The sequence below is a fragment of the Hippoglossus stenolepis genome, chromosome 15 (assembly GCF_022539355.2).
Source record: "Hippoglossus stenolepis isolate QCI-W04-F060 chromosome 15, HSTE1.2, whole genome shotgun sequence".
Classification (NCBI taxonomy): domain Eukaryota; kingdom Metazoa; phylum Chordata; class Actinopteri; order Pleuronectiformes; family Pleuronectidae; genus Hippoglossus; species Hippoglossus stenolepis.
This window is the reverse complement of record NC_061497.1, coordinates 4,768,725-4,790,983: the sequence shown is the minus strand read 5'-3', so window position 1 is coordinate 4,790,983 and position 22,259 is coordinate 4,768,725. Positions and strand designations below refer to the sequence as shown.

Below are 22,259 nucleotides of genomic sequence, written 5' to 3'. Positions count from 1 at the left end.
TAATACACACCCACCTTTTGAGGCGGTCAAGTTAAGCAGAGAGAAATTTCCCATCATCCCCTTTGCTCGCACTGCTGCTGCAGTATTGCTACCAGTTGCTTCAGCCCCTCCACCACCCCAGCATCCACCTGTAGGCTCCAACGGGGGGTTACAAGTATTTGCTCATCACTCCCATCATATCTGTGTAATCATATCGGGGGAGTGACTAAGTCGGAGCCTGGATGCCAAATACTAACATGTTCTACTGTTGCAATAAACATTTGAACGGGAGTTGTCTGGCTGAACTTTAAGTGAAGGCAATGAACATGCCTTTCTTTCAGAGAAAATTATTTGTCACTGTGTTTTTTTTTTATACATGAAATTCAAGATGCTTTTTGCACAGCATAGTTCAGTATTGAATTCTATTAGATGCACATTTTTAACTTAGGTCTGTTTGCTGAGGATGGGGACTGAAATTGCAAAAACAGTTCCATATAATCAGTGTGTAAGCAGTAGTTAAAATTGACAACAATTATCAAGTTGACAGACAAATGAAAAATAATCATTTGTTATGTTTTGACAGACTTGAGCGGTCATGATGGTTGTTGACTATAGTGGAGCAGCCAGCTCATGTTATGAGTCTAAACATGATAACATGAGGCTTTGTTAAATACAAAGTACATTTTTAGTCGTCTGATAAAAGTCCAGTGGATTCTTGATCCTCACTGATGTTAACGGGTGTTTCATGTGGACATGTGTAGTGGTTGAGCTGCAGCTCACCCAGGTCCACACTCTCCATGTCCTGTCTCCACTCAGCTTGTCACAACTGGCTAAACACACCAGACAACACACATGTGGCTTAGTTTATGTTGTCCTCCCACCAGAGATCATTGTGGAGGATTTTAGCTGGAAAAGGTATCTGTCCGTGTGTGTGTAGACCTGAACTGTATTTGTGTTCTCTGGAATGCACATTGCTGAAGGAATACCTCATGGGCCCTTGAAAGTTTGCTCCACATGATCCAAGACCAGTAAAATCAGTAATGTCATGGCGGAGCGTGTTGTTGCTAGGCCTGTTACAGTTTTTACATAATTGCCTGATTACCATTATTTGAGTGGACTGCAATACTTTTGCATCTCTATAACAAACTGAGGGAATGTAACCAAATTGTTCTATCACAATTTCCATGTTGTTTCCCTTCTTCTGCTGTGGTCTATGGCAAACGAGTGGATCATTAGCATCACCAACTGTTAATAAGATAAGATCTCTTACATTCATGTATTTAACTAACCTCATTTCAATTATGAATCTGTTTATATCAAAATCACAGATTTAGCTGCAAAGCCAAACAGAAAATACACATTTAAAAATGCATTCATTTGTAGGACAATTTCACTTGTTGTGTTTACCTCTACTATCACCACTTAAATAATTGTTGAGAACACAGAAGCACACTGTCAAAATTAATAGTTAGCTGTAAACAATTCATGCATTATCAATACAGTTGTCAAACAGGACCTCATCCAGTTGCAGCATTTGCCTTGAATAGTGCCATTCTGACACAGGGAAACCTTTAAACCCTAAGGTCAGTTTAAGAAGGCCCATGTCACTGCCTACCAACAGATCAACTTCTGGGTCTGCACCCATCCACTTGAACTCAGTCACACAGGTGTGTGCTCCTTCTTGGCCTGTCTGTTCCTCTCAGGAACATCATCTGGTGTTGTCATCCCTGCACACAAGGCGGTCACAGTCCAAACTGTTCTCATTGCTGGTTCTCTGATGGTAGAACAAGCTGCCAAACGCTTTCAGAGCAGGGGCAGCACTTTGTTTTGTATTAGATCTGGAGGACTACAATGGAAATAGGGCTTTAAGCTTTTTTTGCGTGAAGTATGCTTCATTTTCTGTTAATGAGATAGACAAACTGTCATGTATGTAATCATTTCTCCCATAAATTGGTTTAGTATCTGTACTGTGGCATTCAGTATTCTTTATCCGTCCTGATTAGAGCTATTTTGCTATCTTGTGAGGGTTCTGAAGTCTACAGAGGAAGGAGAATATTAACTTGAAATCCATGTTGTGATTAAACAACTTTGTGTGCTGTTTCTCTGGCTGCCAGAAGGTTCTATACTCTCTTTCTCGTAACTCTTGATTTTCATCTGTTCCTCATCCTTTTAATCTCCTCGTTAAATCATCGGGGGGTTTTTTTCTGGTAATGATTTGGAAGTGTTGTCGTCCAGTTGTCTGTGCACATGCAAAAGATTTCTGGGCCCTGGCTCGGATCAGTCGACCCAGCAGCAGACAAGCTCCAAGTGTACTCCCAGCCATCCTGTTTCTGAACCTTTGCTTAACAAGTAACAGCCCCCCACCACAACCACCACCACTCACCCATCCAAAGTCTCTGTGAGCAATTAGTCTCTGTTTATCTCTGTTTCCTGCTTTCATCTCATCTGTCTACCAACCAATGCTGGGACAGCTGGGTCTGTGGCCTGCATGCCTCGTAGAAGGGAGGAGAGGGCGAATGCGTGCGAAGGCATTCAGACAGGAGGAGGTGAACTCAGACATCATGGAGTTGGCATTGGTTCATGCATCTGAAAGTCATTGGAACATGGAATCATTTCCCCTCCCGTTTCTCTTGCCTGTTCCCTCTGGAGCTTATTTGTCTCCTGCTCAACCCGATCCCTGTCCAAACCGCCTGCTGACTTATGTAGTGGGGACAACCCACCTTTTACAATTCCACAAAGAGGTGGGCTTGAATTGACTCCTGCAAGAAAAACAATATATAGTGGCATGCATGGTTTTTAGTTCTTTCTTGGCACACTGTAATAAAACTACAAAAGACCAACATGTAACCGTTAACTACAAACACCCCAGTCAGAAGTTAGTGCATTCAACTTGGATTGGCTGTGGGAAAGACAATGGATACCTACTGTCTCTGCCTGTAGTTTGCAGGATAAGTTGTATATTGATGGGTGTTCGCGACTTGGCTACTTCCCATTATCTTGAATAATGGGTATATAATTATTCCCGAAAATGTCTTCATATCGATCATATTTTACATAGTTCTCAAATCAAATTTGTTATATTCCTATAAAGTCTTGAATTTAACTTGTTGCGACCTGCAGGAACCCTGTGTTATTCCTCCTAAGCCGTTTTCAGACATGACCTACGGATGAACTTTGGAGAATTTGGTCTGGACATTTCCTTTCACACATTTACAATTCTCCACTAAGACGCGTTCACAACTGCAACAAATCCTCCCGGAGGACTCAGGTGGAGGGTGGTGCAGCAGGCAGAGGCAGGAAGTAACGTGTTTTTGTTTACATCATACCGACACGGGCCTCGGCTCTTATTGCCATAAATCTCTCTTGACATCTTCGTTGTCCTCTATGTGTATGGCTCCGCTTTTGTTTTCTCTTTGTTTTATTCAATTTTTACATCCGTTGTGTGTTAGAAGCGTCATCGACCCCCCACTCACTCGTGATAAAACCTGTGGAGGATCTCCTGCTGGGTTCTCACATTGGCCCCCTGGAGTTTCTGTGGACTGTATATTGGGGGGGGCAGATGGAGAAATAAATAAATCGGAACCACATATCGTCTACCTATTTTTTATAATTTCACTTTCGCTTAACTAGGCGCATGATGCTGACCTCTTAGGTTTGAGATCATAATGCCTCATTTACTCAATTACATTTAGACATTTAGCTATAAATAAGTTGAAGTAAATTCCTATGTTTTGACAAGTTGTAGTGTTTTTATACATAAATGCTTCCACATGTAATTATCTGCTGGCTAGTGTAGTGTCATGGTTACATGTAAACACACTTAGTTTATGCAAAACAGCTTTCTCAAGTTGCAAAGAGAGAACAAAATATATTCTGTCATCTCTTATGTTATTGAGTTCAGTGACATTACAAGAAAGTGAAGAATTAAATTCTCAAAATGTTGTTGATTACGTAACCTCAAACCTATTTTATAACCATTTACTGAGGCAATTTCAGACATGTGTTGCAAATTATGTAACTTCACCAAAATTCCACCTAATCATTTTCACACAGTTCTGCTCAACGACTTTACATGGGTATTAAAATATTTTCCTCTCTCCAGCTGAGTGCTTTTTAACACTTGCAGTGAGTCATATAGACGTATATACATGTAGACATTGAGGGCCTGATCTACTAAGATCCCAAATAAACAGTGCTAAATTGCATGAGCATTATAACACATTGCACGTTTGGTTGGTGGGCGTTTAGCAGGTGATCTACTAAAAATTACTGGTTTTCGCCATGGAGCATTACTGAGAGCAGAGTGACCTAAAGCGCAACGGGAAATGTAATGCCATGGAATCGAAGGTGTTAGTGGAAGAGGCAAACAAACGTGTTGCTGAGCTACAGCAAACAAATATAAATATAACTCAAAGAAACGCGATCTGGGAGAGTATCTGCGAGAAAGTAAATGCTGTGGGTAAAACAAAAAGAACAACCGATGAAATTAAGAGAAGATGGCAGGACATAAGAAGAAGAACAAAAGAAAAAAATAGCTCATAATGAAACCAAATAAAACAGGTGGGGGGGGGGCCAGTGGAAGAGATGCCTCTGACCAATATTGAGCAGCAGGTGCAGTTCACTTTCTGAAAAGACCCGTTCCGTCCGTCTTCTTCCTGCCGTCTCCTCCTCACCACAACAACTGCAGCCATCTGCGCGTAACGCTGTGGCGATTAGCACCAACCTTTCAAACGTACTAAATATAGACGCAGTCACAACCACCGCAATTATTTTTTAAGGCTTTGTAAATCACATTGCGTGTGCTAAATTAAAGTGTTTGCATCTACTCCTCACAATATTTTATGCACTCGGGTAGAAACGCCCGATAATGCACATTCATTAAGGCAAACGTACTAAATGGAGGGCGCTTGTTATTCTGCACGCAATCCTCAGTGCGCACCTTTCGTAAATCAGCTTGCACGTTTTTTTGCGGGTGGAATCAATTTTGCACACGTTTTTTACACGAGCAAACCATTAGCAGAGCAGGCCCATAGACTGCTCCCACATGCACCCTTACATTCATACTGACTACAGACACACAGACATACTGCTGCCACATTTAGTAGATTGTATTACATTAGTCAGATTGTGTGTATTTTCCCTACTTGTGGTATCATCTTAAGATGGTGTATTCAGAAAGAGAGACAGATATTCACTTGTCGATAATGATGACAGACATGGGAAACATTGCAGTGTTCTCTCGCAACGTTGATATTTCCTTTGGTCGGTTGCAGAGAGCATTTAATGCGATGCTTGTTTCTGCTGCATTTGTTACAGAATAGCAGGCTTTTTTTAGCTGTGCTAGCGCTATGACTCTAGGGATAATACTGTCAGCTGGTCGACCACTTTGGTCCAGACTGACATTTTTCTACAGCTATCAGTTTGACACGAGACTTTGTACAGACAAGCATATAATTCCCAAACTGACACAACTGACTTAGGTGATCCTCTGACTTCCCCTGCAGCGCCACTTAAAGGTTGGCATCTGTCAGTCACAGTGAAATATCTCATTAGCTATTCTGGAAGAATAACTTTGATATTATAAGCTTGTAGATTTTTTTTAAATTGTTAAAAGCAACCGATACAATTATCGATTTTTCCATGTAAGCAACTGCGGAAGAAGTGGATTATTTCATTAAGCTGTTATTAAATCACACTACATATGTTTTTGTTTAAAATATTAAATGTCTTTTACATTTCCTCTGCTGCCAGTCGGTACACAGCCCTCCCAAAAGAAGGAGTTGAGGTTATTGCTGCACCTCATGGACCTTAATACCAGTTCCCTCACTGCGTTACAGCTGAAGTCATTTGGGCCAAAACAGTCTTGTGCCATAATCCCCGGTATTAGCAGGAGGAGGGAGCAGACTAACGTGGTTTCCTGGCTGTGGCCTATATGGGACTTGGGCCTGTATTATCTTCCCATCAGAGAGACTAGGCTTCAACTCTAATATCTGTGTGTAGGGAACAGGAAATGGTCTTTGTGTTGCTGGCCAATACAGCCTGCGGAGAGGAAGAGAGGAAACATGCACTCTGTCATGCCATGCCGGGCCACTGCCTCTCAGAGGAGGAGAAGGAGTTTCTAAGACCATCTGCCAGGTGGTTGTCGTAACTCCTTCCCTTACTCACTCGTCCTAGAGGACACCTAGGTGAGATAAACTCAGAAATGATACTCTCCATTCTTTCCTCTTGTCTTTCCTTTTGTTTCCACTCACACATTTGATTATATAAGGAGTCTGTATTGCACATAACAGTACAGAGCTGTGTTAACCCCCAAGAGCTTAATAGATTAAAGTAACTTCCAAGAGCGTTTAAGGAAGTAGAGAGGTAGTTTTTTGCAGGAGGGTTTTGTGTTTTTCTCTCGCTCCTTATTTCGTGCCAGTGGGTTTCATGGAAAATTGGTGCAGGGCTGAGGTGTTGTAGCTCAGAGGGGTTGAACATCTGGGCAGCTGTAGCTGGAAGAGAGAGGGGTGGGGTGGGGAGAGGAGTCTGCTGCTTGCGAGCTCACAGACAAACAAATACAAACAGAAATTTACTAGGTTTCACATTCCCTCGTGTCATGCACAAGGATACACCTGGATGAGCATGTGCAGCCACAGATGTCAAGTGCGCAGACACAGACATGTCCGTACTGCACACACTCTCTCACACACTCATACTCATGTCTGTGTAAACCCCCAGGAGAAACAGTGCCTCCGGCAGGAGGATGTGTGTGCGGGCAGGCAGCTCCAGGGCCTCTGTAGGCTTTCCAAGCTGCTTCTCTATTTGGCCCCTGTGGGAAGGAGGAATACACCGGGGGAGAAATCAAAAGGAAACATATAATCAAACCACATGCACCTATAAGACATATCATTGCATTCGATAGTTGCCCAGGAACTGGAGCATGAAAAACAATTTCTTCCTCCTCTGAACCCACCGCCTGCTGATAAAGCCATGTGGAAACAATGCTCCTTAACCTTGCATTATTCCACTCTGCTGCCCCTGAAGTTAATTGTTTTGATATAATCTCACGCTATGTTTAATTGTCTAACTAGACATTCAAAAGGATTTCATGCTAACCTTATAATCTCCAGCAAGTTGTGAAATGAGACCCTGAGCTACTAGTTTCTGTTTTGTTGGATCTCGGCCCCCGAGCTCCTGCAGCTCTGTTATCCAGGCGCTGCGATGGCCATGGGGGACATGGCCAAGCGTAGGCATGTGTGTGGGAAGTGAGCAGGCAGGCAGGCTGTCACTTAGCATTATAGCACTGCAGGCTCCCTGTGGGTGACATGAGGAGAGTGGAAAGTGAGAAGACGAGAGAAAGAGAAGAGTTAGGAGGAGAAAGAGTGGAGCAAACAACATACAGCAGCCCACACACCAAAACACAAGCAGCCTGAAGCTACCCCCAACAAGGAAACCTGCTGTTTGTTTTTCTTTTGATTAGACTAACTGCTGAAGATAAGCCCTCCTGACAAAACTTCACTGTTGGCCTCTGAGAAGAGAATCCAAAGTGAAGGATGCTAAAAGGTAGAGGGAAGAGTTTAAGACTCATGGGGGGAGAAGACAAAAAGAATCAGTACATGACTTTTATCTGGTGGGTTGTAGATCTGAAAATGAGGATTTTTTAGTGAAGCAGAAGTTGCATCTTTTATGTTTATAAGATACTAACAAGGTGTCTCTTTCTTCATAAATGATCTTGGTGATCACTTCATGTCAATCTCTTAAGTAGTTGGCAGGAAACTGACAGGCAGTTGGTGGACAGAGATGTTTAAATCTCCCACACTTTAAAACACATTACATCATCGCTTTAGCCTCATCCCCTTTAAAACTCTGAATTGAGGCCTTCAGTATTCAGATGCCAGGAACTGTTAGATGTGAAGCTAAAGTTATCCCCTGTCACTACACAGCAGAGCTGCTTCAATGACATCATAGTCAGACGTGACTCATCTGCAATTTGTAGCTATTATAACTAATTCTGTAGTGGTTAGAAATACAACACAAGTTTTGATTACTTTGAGTTAGTCATCAATGATATTTATGCCACGGATTAAATATTTTAATAAATGAAAGCTAAATTGGTCAATTCTTCTGAACATTATAGGCAAGCTTACTTTGTGATTTTTCTGTAACTGCTCCAAAACTGCAGCTACCTTAACAGAAATCAACTTCCATTATTTTATCGAGATCTCTCTATCCAATGCTGACAGCCGATAAGCTTGTGATATCACAAAGACAAAAAGCTAAAAATATCAGATAAAACAGTTTTACTTAAAAGCCAAGGTGTTTACACCAGAGATCACTTCATACAGATCCTAAACAATTGCATGGATCATTAAAAAAGATGCAGTCAACCAAGAACACACATCTTTCATGTTGTGAAAGCATCGAAGGTGCTTGACATTGTCTGGCTTTTTCTTTTCTTCTATTGGAACATAACTATGTCCCAGAGTAAAGGCCTGGCTATGTTTCCATGGATGCTAATACAGTTATTGGCACTAGTGAGTCTGATTGCTTTGTTTATAATCCTCTGCTGTCCTATGATAGAGAGGTTCCCTTAGTTATATTCAGGAGCTGCCAAATTAGGCTAAATCCTGTGGGATACAGGAGCCCATTCTAGCTGGCAGACATCTCAAGCCATAGTCAAAGGTGACAGGATTATATACACAGCAGTGTTGTGTGTATGGGATCTGGGCCCTGTGCACCGAGGGGAGGGGCAGAATGTAAACATTGGCTGGGTGGCCCAGTCTCTGCTCTGGCTGATGTGGCCTTTTTAGTCCTTAAGCCTCCACAGTAGGTGACTGGCTTTGTAAGGTTCCAGTTCATAAGAACATTATTTGATAAGATAAGATTTGATCAGAACAAGTTTGCTGCACCCGACTGGGACCCTGTGTTTGTACTGATAGATTTTGTTTAGATTTTTGATTTAATTGATGAACATGTTGTACTAACCTCACATTTTCTATTCTATTAAACTACCCTGTATGTTAATGCCAGAGGCAGAGCTAAAGTTATATTTTAAATGCACAATAAAGGTGATTTTTGGGGATATATTTCAAGTGACAAGTCACAGTTGCATCATATAATATCACAAGATTCACAAAGGAAACACAACCACCATGTCCTGAGTAAGATACCAGGGAATGTTCTTAGGTGATGTTCAAATGCTGAACTAATGGCTTTGACAGCTCTGACTGTGAAACTCTGCATCTTTAATAATGCTCTGAGTGTTATAATGCTTTGTGTTTTTTTTTAAATATAGCTTTATTACGTAAGCTTTGTCAATCAAAAATAGATTTTCACCATCTGTAGCACTGGAGAACCATCATCAAGAAGCTCCTATCAGCCATGCAGCAATCACCTGTTTTCAACATCTACTCTTTACAATGAGGGACATGAATACAGTTTTTAGCCAAACTCGACAAAGGTTTTTCACCAGAGATTACTTTGTTTTTGTCTGTGGTCATGTCCCTGGTTTGTATCTGTTAAGGCTTTGCTGAAGATACTTGATTTCCCTGCTCCTGTGCACTTGAATCAAAATCCGATGACATCTGTCAGTTGTGTATTGTTACCAGACCACAGTGAGTCATTTTTATGATACCACCACCTAGGACTGGGTCATAAAACAATATGAACAATTACCGCAATGCAATGCCCTCAACTCATTTCACCTCACTTTGTATCGTTGCTTATTTAGTCATAAATATTCAAGGTTCTCAGGAAAGCAATTTTGGGTAAAGCTGCTCTGATTCATACTTTAATTATAACAATGTAACTCATGTGTGTAGTGCCAAATCCACAGAGAATTGTTACCCAACTCTTGCATCATACACAACCAACTCAGCACCAAACGGAAAGATAAAGTTGGCAACTAGTTGGTAAACACAGTGGAGCAGTTGGCAACTGAGGAGCCATGTCAGAGGCTGGTGGAGACCCAGACAGAGCTGAAAGAGAGTGAACACTGGACTTCAGAGACTATTAACACCTGCAAATGAATGCCTGTATATGACTGCTCAGTTTGTAGAAAGGTCACGGTTTGCCAACATTTTCACCACATCAACTTATAATAATGTTCCAGCTTGTTGCGCTGCCTACCACAGACAGGTCCAGGTATATGGGCTGTTTCAGGAAAATGTGGAGAAGTCCTTATAAAACAAAACTAACTGCATTCAAATTCATCTTTATTGGGAAACGGGAACCTTTTGTTTAAAAACACAAATAACGGACTTTGATAATAAGTTATAATTTGGGTTATTTTATGAGCACCAAGAATGCATCAAACAGATTCAAATTCATAATAATGCCAGTGGTTGGCATTTTTGAATATATAAAACTCATACACAAATATGTAGTATTTATAGTCCAGCCTTGAGTTCTATTCAATCTGAACTAGGTATGACTGCACTTGAGCATTTTGGAGGCACATTTGTCCAGCTGTCAGCGTTTATTTGGCTCATGAGAACGCTGTGCCTTCGGGGTCAGGCTCAGATCAGGGGCTGTTGTCTGTAGAAATAATAACACAGGCAATGTTACTTTACAGAGGGCACTGAGAGGCAAGATTGAAATAGATACAGAAGGAGGTTAAACAAGGTCTGACTCAAAGAGCTTAACGGAGCACAAAAAGAGCAATGGGCAGCACTGGGGGGAGACATCGAGTGAATAAAGGGCTAGAAAAGGGGGAAATGAAAGGAACAAGAGAAGGGAGCAAGGAGCACAGACAGGGGGAAGAAAGAAGTGGAGAGGGAGAGGGCAGTGAGGGAGGCTGGTACTTCAGGTTTTAGACTTTACCCACTCAGAAGGGAAACATTCTCTCTGCTGGCATCTGCCACCACCGCTGAACACAGCTGAAGCCCATCTGAGGAGCTCTTCTGTCAGCCTTCCAAACCGGCCAAGCCTCTCTCACACACACACACACACACACACACACACACACGCTGCACACATTCACACACACACACGCTGCACACTGCAGACCACACTACACCACGAAGACGAGGGAGTGAAAGAAACGGTAGCGGGCTTAGAGGCTTGAAGTCACAGGCAGAAGGGGAAAGAACAGCCACAAAGAGCAGCAGGATAAAGTAGCAGAAGCATTCTAGTGTCACGGCGCTGCACAGTCAACAGCACTCTGCGGAGGAAACGTAGACGTTCTCTCAGCAAGCTGAATCAGTCAGGGAGAGAGGAGGGAAGGATGATCAAGTCCAGTTGGTTCTATGTCAAGTTCAAGTACAATGAGAAGGTAAGTCCATATGTAGATCTTTTTTTTTTCCCTCCATGGCATGACTCGTGTACTCAGTATCTTGCATTGCAAATATCTAACATATGATATTGATGGACCCTGAAAACATGTAATTGTTTAGCTGTGCATGGAAACTCTTTCCAGACGTTCTTTATCTGTCTTTCAGTGGTTGTTTCAAATTCATAGTGGGACTTGTGTCTGTAGGCCTGTGGTAAAGTAGAGTTTAAATTCGAATGTTCTCTGTGCAATTTAGCCCAGGGGAATATTGACTCCTGGCTGCTGACAGAGATTTTCTTGTAAACACAGAATATCATTGAAAGGCAGACTAGTACACATGCACACAGCCTATATCTCATGGTGTTTGACAGTTCTGTGCAAACGCTTACACTTCGCTTAAGTGTTTGCCTGTTACAGTGAGAACATGCTTGCAAATGTATCTTAAGCCATTAATCTACAAAACATGTGTTTTATAGATGCTTTTGTGTCCAGTGACCTTGTTGTCTGTATTAGAGTGAGACTCTGTAGTCTCCAAAACATTGTAGATATATATTTTTCTTATACACATTAATAAGACACTTTCTACCTGTAGAATACCAGTAAGACTTAAGCCAATGTCCAAATTCACTGGTTGGTTTTTGAGCTATGCTTCGGTTCATATGGATTGGCTTGGACTTGCTTAGACACTGTTGACTGGACTCATCTTGAGTCAATTAAATAATGTCATGCAACACAGGAAGTTGAAAGCAAAGTAAAATGCCTAATGCCCTAACTTTTATAGAATGTCAAACAATTTAATGTAATTTAATTCAACAGAATTAAATAGTTTTATGATTGACATGTGTTACAGTGTTGTTTTGAAATGAAAGTATTGTTTTGGTACATCAATAAAGTAATCAGATCAACAGGCTACACAGTATTGTGACACAAGAAGCTGGATGATTGTAATCTGCCTGGTTTGTATGTGAAGTCCTCAATTTAAATACAAATCTAGTGTAAAGATAATGTGAATTTTGGCTTTGATTGGATAATATTTGGTACATTTACTAAAAGCTTGTCTTTTAATGTATGATGAGGGCAGGACCCTGTGCTGTGATGTAGCACCGTACTGAGGCTTTAATGCAGTTGGTGATGTCACTGTCTGTTAATGCGATTGAATCTGATAGGACATGCGTCCTCAGTGTCACTCCTCTGTGTGGATGGCACTCTACTGTGGAATCCAAGCTTTACGCCAGCCTGTGGCACCTTCCCAAAATGTCCGCTACTGCGCTAACATCAACAGCTACAGTTGCAATTACCTTCAGTCAGTTAACCAGTCATTCAGCCAGTGAGACAGTCAATAAGCCAGACGTCAGCCACCAGCGACCAGCTAGTCATTCAGCCGGCCGGCCGTTAAACAGGGCTGTTGTTCATGCCTCGTCTCTCTTTGTGTCGTGACTAACGGTTTGCTGGTGACCCCGCACACTGATCAAGTTCTTCTGTAAGCATCAGGTGTCGGCCCTGTAGGATCGATAAAGCTATCTCATTACATAAAACACAGCGAAGCAGAGCTCTGTTTACTGTTCATGCTTTACTTCACACTTTAGTCCAAACATTTGGCTCTACAAAAATATGGATTAACAGTGTGCATGTGTTTGATTGGCTTTGCCTTAATCAGGCTTTTAATGGTGGGTATGTGAGTGTGCGCCAAGTGGCCTCTTGGGAGCATCTGTTGGTGCCTGAGGTGCTCCGTTTCCATCTGGTCTTCCATTTTGTACTTGAGCCATCTTGAGGTTGAAAAGTGGGAAGATGGCTGCTCTCTTTGTCCTTTAGAATCATCTAGATTTTCTCTTAACAGATCAACAAATATTATTTCACAACCATGTGTCTTCAGGTTGGCTGCATTAAGAGCTGACATAAAATGATAGACACAAATATACTGCTATTAACATTTGTATCATCTTTTAAAATAGCATGTGTCCATAAGAAGGACATGTATGTATGTATGAAAAGCTCTAATTTGTTTGCATTGTTGGTGATAACTGGAACCAGGTAATATTAATCACCAGATGAGCCTTCAAAGAAAAAGAAAGGTTAAACTTAGACACAGCAGTTGAGACAAGTTAAAGCAACCATGACAACAGCACGGGTGTTCGCTAGCAGTGTCTGGTGTCAAAGTAGAAGAAGGAGTTCCATACCATGCTCCTTTCTCCTCGATTCACTTCTGGTCCCATTACGTTTGCTGAGAGTTAAGTGAGAACATTTCCTCTTCACATTACATAAAAAAACACGCAGGAGGATAAAAGTAGGAAGTCAAATGGAAAAAGACAGAAGATGTCTGGCTGATTTCATCTCAGTGATCTCTAAGAGAGGGGAGTGAAGAAATAAAGCCATATAGGTCAAGCTGAGTCATTACAAGCCCCATTGAATCAGAAAATATCTCTGATTTCCACTACTTGGAACAGTTGCGGAGGCAGAGAGTATGTCTAGTTCAAAAATATGAAAAGTTCAACAGTGAGATCAGCTGGTGCTTCAAGTCTAGCTACACTGATCCTCACTCCAAGGTGGCTTGGGTTTTCTATTTTTTATTTTCCTCGTTGCCTGTCTGGTCAGTTCACAGACAGTGTACACACGAGCAGGATGTGTGTGTCAGTGCTCAAAGGGGTCCGGGGTGAAAGCTGAGTTTGTTTTGGAGGAGAAGAAGGGCTTATGCAGCCGTCTGCTTTTCCTGCTCCCAGCTGTCTCGCCTCAGGAGCAGCCAGCCTCTGTGTGATTACATGTGATTGACAGCCACGCTCTCAGCAGCATGCGGATAGAGAGTGACCTTAAACAAGCGCTGCCATCTTTGAGTGAGTGGCTGTCTTTCCTTTCTCCCCCCAACCTGCGACGATCTCTGAAGAGAGAGGGTGAGCAGGACATGAAACATGGTGGCTTCTGGGTCAACAACCCGGGGTCATTCCAGTCTGGAGAAATGGTAATTGCTACCCCTGTGTGTGGGCTCATGTCCTCAAGTGAGAGGGTATGAGAGGGAGGGAGGTCGAGACTAGAGGGGGAGGTTGGAGGTGGGTTACATTCCTCCGTGTGGAAAGAGAACACAACCCTGAAGTCCCGCTCAGTGTCTGCTCGCAGCTTTTTGTTCTCTAAGCCAGTGCCAGGACCCCCCAGTGGGCCAACTCTAGGGCACCGGACTAACAGAGGGCGAACGGCGACCTGACTCACACTGGACTAATTCAGCCCAACACGGACTAAGTGCCCTGTGATTGGTCCGGTGACTCTGGACTCGCTCTCTGTACTCAGAGAGATACAGTTACATTTTAGGCCATTTGACCTTTGCTTTTTATGAGGATACAATGAGGAAGCATTTCTGCAAAGTAACTAATTATTATTGCACAAATGTAAGATTGGGGTTACATTCTGTATTATTCTTAGTCTAATGTCCAATGTGCTCCATGCACTATACAATCAATTGACAGTTAAAATATTACCTGAATCCTTTACATGAGTAGCTTCCTGTTTGACAATGTAGAAATGCTCCCCTAAAAAAGTACTAAGTGACAAAGAAAAATACAGAAACCATCAAAGATACAAGTATTCATTTTGCAGGAATACGCGTCTCAAAGTTCAAAGTATCTTTAGTGTCTCACACACACACACACACACACACACACACACACACACAAAGCACCTACACACTGGACATACAAATCAGGATATGTAGTTGACAGAGAGGTCCAGAGACTGTATAACATACAGTCAAAGCCCCAATAAAATGAATATCTCAACAATCTGTTCAAATGAGCACAGATAAGTCACTGATAAGTAATCATATGTATGCAAGTAGCATTCTAATGTTGTAGCTGGTCGAGGTGGAGCTTATTTTAATTCTTTGTTTTTTCACGTTTCAAAAAATAATGAGGCATGGTGAGATAACATAGGCAAAATATTTATATAACACAAATATGTATTTATATTTGTTTGGTTGGGTTGTATTACCTCTTTGGGCCTCAAACAGGTATAGAAATAAAATCCTCTGAGCGGTTTGGAGGAGAAATCAGTAACCCTTGGCTGTACTGATGCTGGTTGACATCTGTTTATTTATTGTGTTGGGTATGTGTACAGTAAATTGATGAAAGGCCTTCTATGGTGTAGACACAGTGTGTCCATGTGGTTGGTAGTTTTTGGTGATTTCTACACTTTCCTACACAAAGCACTATATTTATCTGTAAGTTGTTTAGTTTGGATCAAATTTCATAATTCAGACTGTGTTTTCTACAAAATGACACACTCGAGGCTTTCAAGACAATTCAATCCATCAAACAGATATTGGCTTTCCTTGTACAAATTTGTGCAATGACAATAATGCTTTGTAATTCTAATAAAATATTGACATTCTAAATAGATATGTCTGTAATAATTTAGATTTTCATTGCAATTATAATGTATCATTTTCATATAATTGGCTAAATCCCAGATGTTACACTGTTGAGATTTGTTCAAACTAAGATTTAGCCCCTTTCTCCAACCCCCCACTTAGAGGGAAGGCTGTAGATGGACCCTGTATTTACTGTTCCTGTGAGCCAGCCTTGGTTTGTTGTATAGTAGGAGGTAATGACTATAATCACTGTAAAGACCAGAGAGTGGGGTTTGGGTTATCATTAAGGGATGCTCATTGAAGTCCCTGATGATACCACAGTATGTTACATGAGAGACACATGGTGTGGAAACCTCTCTTGGGTGGCATCGCTCGTTTCAAACATAAACTCCAGGAGACTCCAACGCTATACAATCTTGTGGACTGATCTGCTCTGGGAATTTCTTGAAGAATATAATGCTCTATTAGAAGTCTGTCGGCACACTGTTGCTGGCTGGTTTGCTTTTAGGTTTGTTGCTTGCGTCTAATTGTGTTCCCTGCTTCAGAAGATCCCTCTAGTGGAACCATCCCAATGGTAAAAGCGGTTCCCTTCTTGTCAAATAATGAACGAGTTGATCTGCATGAAACTTTTTTCCCTTTGCCCTCCCGTCCTCGCTTGGAGGACTTTAATGAGAGTTTATTGGAGCCATTTTAGCCAAGCCGGTTAAATTTATTTATGCTTTCAAGCTGGAGCGGTAAGAGGCTTACGGTACTTTTGACCCTGGCGATGCTTGTTGCAAAGCAGGTCCTGTCAGTTTTTTGTTTTTTTTTCTCCTTTTCCAGAAAAGCTTGCTTACTTTACAGACACATTTAAATTCTAAGCGAGTGCTCCACAGCTTGCCGAGGGGATTACTGGTAAATCCCTGCAAACTCCAGATGTTTTCCCAGGCAGCACGCAGTGAGGAAACATCGCCCATCCCCTGTAAACATCTGTCAGACAAAAGCCTCCGTCACAGAGGAGACAACAGAAGCTTAGACGGAGTAAAGTAGCTTGACTAGTCAGATTTTCACTCTGTTGGATATGTTTGTTCATGAAGAGCTAAGTGGTTTTGCGGGGCGTCTTGTGCGCCTGCTTATGTTAAGCTTCAAAGTGGACGAGTGTACAATGTGACAAAAAATCTGGCAGCCAAAAAGAGGAAGCGGCCGTCAGAGCAGGATGATAATTTCCCCCATTTTATGTCCCAAGTATCTTTAAACCCAGAGCTTTCATCGAAGGGCCACCAACAGGGACATCCTCCTCCCACTGTTTTTAATGACTTCATTTAGGTTTTTTACTGTAGCATCTTTAAAGGACACATTCAAATGAATAGCTCCATGTAAATTATTGTAGCCATCCAGTATAATAAGTGTGGTGACAGGCTCCACTGCACTTATCTGAGAAGTAGAGCCATGATATTGCCGGTGAGGCACAGGAGCTGTGTGTGTGTGTGTGTGTGTGTGTGTGTGTGTGTGTGTGTGTGTGTGTGTGTGTGTGTGTGTGTGTGTGTGTGTGTGTGTGTGTGTGTGTGTGTGTGTGTGTGTGTGTGTGTGTGTGTGTGTGTGTGTGTGTGTGTGTGTGTGTGTGTGTGTGTGTGTGTGTGTGTGTGTGTGTGTGTGTGTGTGTGTGTGTGTGTGTGTGTGTGTGATGTAAGTGACAGTTGCTGCTGGGTTCAGGCCCCAGGCAGGATCTCATATCCCCCTGCCATGTTTGTGTTAATTTGTTTGATGTAAACACGGTAAGTGAGCTGTAACAAGGCAGTGCCTGCCTCTGTGTCTCCGGTCTCCAGCCTCCTCCGTGGAAGACAGAACGGAGAGAGGGAGCGGCTGACCAGTGTCTGGATCACTGAGCAATTGCAGTCTATAGCGAGAGAGAGAGTGGGAGAGAGAGAGCAAGCCCTCAGTGTAGCCACTAGGGACAGGCCTGACAGATGGATGGAGCGAGTGACTGGATGCCCAGCCAACTGGAAAGACAACTTTCACCCACACAGGCTGTATGCTTTTGTCTGTCTCCCTTTATCTCCGTCTCTTATACAAAATCTTAAGGAAACAATGATCTGTGTATATCCATAACATCCATATACTGTTTCTGGAATGGTGGATGCTTTTATTTCAGTTTCTACATCATGGTTCTCAAACTGGAGGTTAATTGTGTCACTTGAGTAAAATCACAGTTTTCACTCACATAATACTTTTTTACATCACAATCAGTTTGGTTTTAAATCAGGAATTCTAAAAGATCAGATTACAGCTATTCAAGTTTTTCATTGTATCATTTCCATTTCCCCCCCCCCTTTTTCTGTGTAATTGTTATGTTCAGAATGTTGTTTCTCATAGGCCATTTATTTTATTTGTATACTGTAATATTTAATAGTGTGCAAGGCATTTTGTTGCTTCCAGCAGAGAACCCACTCAAAGCTTGTTCACTGCCTCTGTAGTCAATTCATGACACAGTTCTATTAAAGCATTTGCTGCTACCAAAATAAACGGTGTCACCCACTCACAGATATAAAATCTATAATTTGGACAATCTCTTGAAAGAATAGTTTGACGATCTGGGAAATCTTTGCTTATGGTGGAGAGTAAGATGAGATAATTAATATACCACTCCATCTTGATTTAAGTGCCAAATAGTCAGCAATATGAAAGCCCAATAAAATAGCAGAACTTGTGGTTAACGTATTAGTTTATCGATTAAACAGACCAGAAATAACATGTTAATCATGCAGCTATAGAAATGCTTCTGGCAGATTTTGTTACTGTTGGGTAGAGCCAGGCACCGGTGAGTGTTAGACACTCAACAAGTTTATCTCCCAAATCGACTCAACTTTTCTTGTAATGTTGCCAAAATCATATCCTTGTGCTCGGAGCTTAATGTGAATATATTCTGGGTAGTTCAGGCCTTGAAATATTTGAAAACTGTTGCTGTGAACTTGATAGCACTGATGTGTATGTGGAGCTGCACAGCAAATGTGTGCTTGATGTTCTCCTCAGAGGAGTCCTCCCAGAGTTCATTAGACTCAGTTAAATTCCCACTGGAATGCCGGGTCCTGCCTGCCGTCTGCTGCCCGCTCCGGAGCAGCTCTGGTTTCAGCCTGCTGGATGACTGGGCACAGGGATGGTTCCCATAGTTGAGCTACCTAAGCTGCATGGGCAGACCCTGGTACCCCGGCTCAAAGAGCCCTCTGTTGTCCCATGTGTGCGCTCACATGCAAGGAAGGGTCGCTTCACACAAATGCTCGCATACACAGAGAGACAGCCTGGCAGAGTGGGCTATGGGAATGTCACAGATTTATGGAAGGATGGATCACATGTTCGCAGATGGCTAGAGAGCAAAGCCCAACAATTGCTTCTTGTCTGAATATAAACTTGTGTAACTGTCTGGCAGTAGCAGTCCACACTGTTGTGGGCCAAAGAAACAATCCTATGCTTTTTTCAGCAGCCTCCCCCAGAGCGAGGCCTGGCTTAAAATCTGCCTAACTTGGCCAGCACTGTGAAACAGATCTACATACACACGTGGACCCGCTCCCACATTCAAATGCATAATGTCAGAAGATCAGAATTTGCCATCAGGACGTAGGGGAACACATTATACACAAATGGCCAACGGTTTCTCAGCGTGACTAATTGGCTTTCTCTCCATTTAGGAAATGTCACTGTGTTCCATACTCCAGGTTTGCTTTCCCCTAAAACTTTTACCCAGTGTGGGGGTGTGAGCGAGAGCAGGCCAGAGGAGAGTACATATCAAAGAGAAGCAGCCATCTGTCAGCACAGGCAGCAAACAGCTGGTGGAGGAGATGCAAGATGTCTGAACAAAGACTGACAAGATGGAAGATGACAGGAAACAGATTTCCCTCCTTTTTTTTACCCCTCCTGCAAGAGAAGAGGTTGACCATCGGTGCTGTGATGTCTCGCAGTCTCCAGATGCTCGCTCTCCTCTCCTCCTCACTTCTCTCATCTCCTCTCCTCTCATCTTCTCGCCTGCTTTCCCTTTCACTCTCTCCTCTTCTCTTCACTCAGCAGAGTGATGGTTCGTCACCTCTCTGTTGGACTTGCGAAGGCTTTCATTTTTCACGACTCGTTACTGGACAGATTCTTCAGTCCGCTCCCTCACTGCTTACTTTGTTCGTTGGCATAACACACAATGTCTCTCTGCCTCTCACGAGAAGGCAAATGCAGAATTAAACCGTTTCTACTGGAATTATCATGTAATAATTAATACATGATGTGCTTTAATTATACTAATTATGATAGCATTTACTTAGTGCTGGAGTTGTGTTTTAAAATAGGATTTTGTGGGACCTAAATATTACGTTCCGTGAATTATTTAGCTTTGGTAATTGACCTGCTGCAGCTTAAGTAGATGCACATCTCTCTGCTCGTTTGCTTAGATAAATGAAGCAGTGTGAGTTGTGTTAAGTACATTTTTAGGAAATGAGCACAGGGCCTTGTGTTAATTAGTTTTGCAGCATAAGCCTTGTTACATCAGGTCTTCTCCTCTCTCTACTTAGCATGGTCTATTCCCCTTTGTGCCTTTTCCCCCCCGCACTGTTAATTTGAACAGAAAATGCAGTCTATTTCTAAATAGGGCAGTGGTGCACACTAGCCGCAATCATTAAGCCCATTTTCTGCCAGCTTAGAGCTGTTGAAATGCCTGTAATTGAGGAAAAGCGAGAGAGTTTTTTTGTCTACTCTCACAGTGTAATGTGTGACGTGTGACATTGGGCAGTGTAATACTGTAATGGCTCTAATTGTCTAATCACTCTAATATGTGGCCGCTGCTCTTGGACTTGACAAGGGCAAAGTGAGCTAATAAACAGTGATTACTGTCACTTGAAATCAGCACATGGAAGAGGGGGAAATGTTAGCTGCAGGGGGAAGAGTGTTGCTTTTTTCTCTCCTTTTCTCTGCTCGTGCGTGTTTTGTGCTTGACAGACAGGGGAAGGGTGGCGGTGGTGAAAGGTCAGCTTATGGTTACACACAAGTGATGGAATGACAGAGAGAGGGACGGAGAGAGATGAGGAGAAAGAGCTGTCATCTCTAGATCTTGTCCCTTCGGTCGGTTGGATTGACAAGCTGTCAGCCCGGCCAGCTCGTACTCAGTGGAACAAAGAGGAGACGAGGCAGAGCTTTCACTTTCCCCAGCCATCTGGCTCTCTCCTCCTCTCTCTCTCTGCCTCTGTCTGGCTCTCTTCAGTACACTCAGATACAATTCAACATATAAGCAGAGAGGCCGTTGAAAACTGTTACAGTGGGTGCAAATGCAGGCAGTGTATAGTCACTGCTACTGGAGTTTCATCTGTCAGCACCATGAGGGTGGAGGTCAGTCACGACACAATGTGAGATTCTTTTCAGACCAAAGACGTTTGAGGTGTTGCTGCTTTAGTTTACAAGAGAGAGAAGATGATTTGGATACAGCACTGGCATCTTTTCTACCGTCTAACAAAACAAAAAGAGAATTCATAATGTTAACAAATGAAATGTCGCTGTTTTCTAGTAACAGAATATGATTGTGAATGTGTTGTTGTTCACCACATGTCCACCATGTTCAACGAGAATCATTAGTCCCAAAACTACAGCTTCTTCTTTTTCGTATTTAGGTGTATTCTGTACTTAATAGATTATTTTGCCTTAAGAATGTGATAGTTTCTGAATTTCTGTTCATGGGCTTTTTGATTATATTTGTGCCCCCACTAATCTGCGTCAGAGGTTCTTTAGAAAAAGAGTGTGCATGAATTAAGAAGATTATCTGTGATTAGATCTTTATGTATAGAAAACTATAGTTACCACATTGCTGCATGTTAATGGGGCATTGTGAATGAACCTGTAGCTGCACCGAGTAGAAACAACAGTAGGTTTGGTGGGTTCTTGTGTATTAATTCAACAAGTTGCCTCGAATATGTTCATCTCTTAAAAGTCAAAATTATTCCATTCGTGAAAGATGGAAAAAACTAAAACCCCATAAAAACTAAGACTCGATATTACATATTGAGATGGTGAAAGTGCAAAATTGGGATTGGTTGGGTAAAGACTTTCACATCAGAGTTCTTGTTTTAGTGGAGGAGAAGCTAGTTAAAATGTTCAATTCCACCAGCTTTGGACATGAGGTCTAAGGCAGGAGTGAGCCAGCAACATTCACAAAAAAATCTCTGTGCACTGTTTGTGCATCGTGATGTGAACGTGTTTGTGTCTGCGTGTGAGGAGCTGATATTTTATGCACTGTCTCCAGGCTATGAAACACTAATTTCACAGCTCCCCAGAGACCAGTTAACCCCTCATTTCCTCCCCAGAGCATCCAGTGGACCACAGCCGTAGTTTGTGTGTGTGTGTGTGTGTGTGTGTGTGTGTGTGTGTGTGTGTGTGTGTGTGTGTGTGTGTGTGTGTGTGTGTGTGTGTGTGTGTGTGTGTGTGTGTGTGTGTGTGTGTGTGTGTGTGTGTGTGTGTGTGTGTGTGTGTGTGTGTGTGTGTGTGTGTGTGTGTGTCTATCCTTGCTGGACCAGACATTCTCTACAGTAGTTGGGTGCTCTGATAGCCTCCATTCATTATTCAGTTCTACTCCAGCTGCACTACACCCCCAAGCAGCACAGAAATGAAACAAGGTTAAGAATTGGCATGAAATGTGCCTCAGCGGATCAAGTGGTGGGGGAGGGTGGGGTGGAGGTTTCG

At 42.4% G+C, this 22,259-nt stretch overlaps 1 protein-coding gene across 10 annotated transcripts in view; it reads left to right on the top strand.

Annotated features, from left to right (window-relative positions):
* Positions 1 to 22,259, top strand: part of auts2a (activator of transcription and developmental regulator AUTS2 a) — a 294,009-nt gene that overhangs the window by 92,607 nt on the left and 179,143 nt on the right. Inside the window, exon 1 of one of the 10 annotated variants that reach the window (XM_035178498.2) lies at positions 10,756 to 11,230. The exons of 8 other annotated variants lie outside the window; for them this stretch is intronic. In XM_035178498.2, coding sequence (XP_035034389.1) covers positions 11,183 to 11,230 — 48 coding nt within the window. In that variant the 5' untranslated portion in view covers positions 10,756 to 11,182. Of the gene's footprint in view, positions 1 to 10,755; positions 11,231 to 22,259 lie in introns of those variants that run through there. One more of the 10 variants, XM_035178496.2, reaches the window with a different exon arrangement.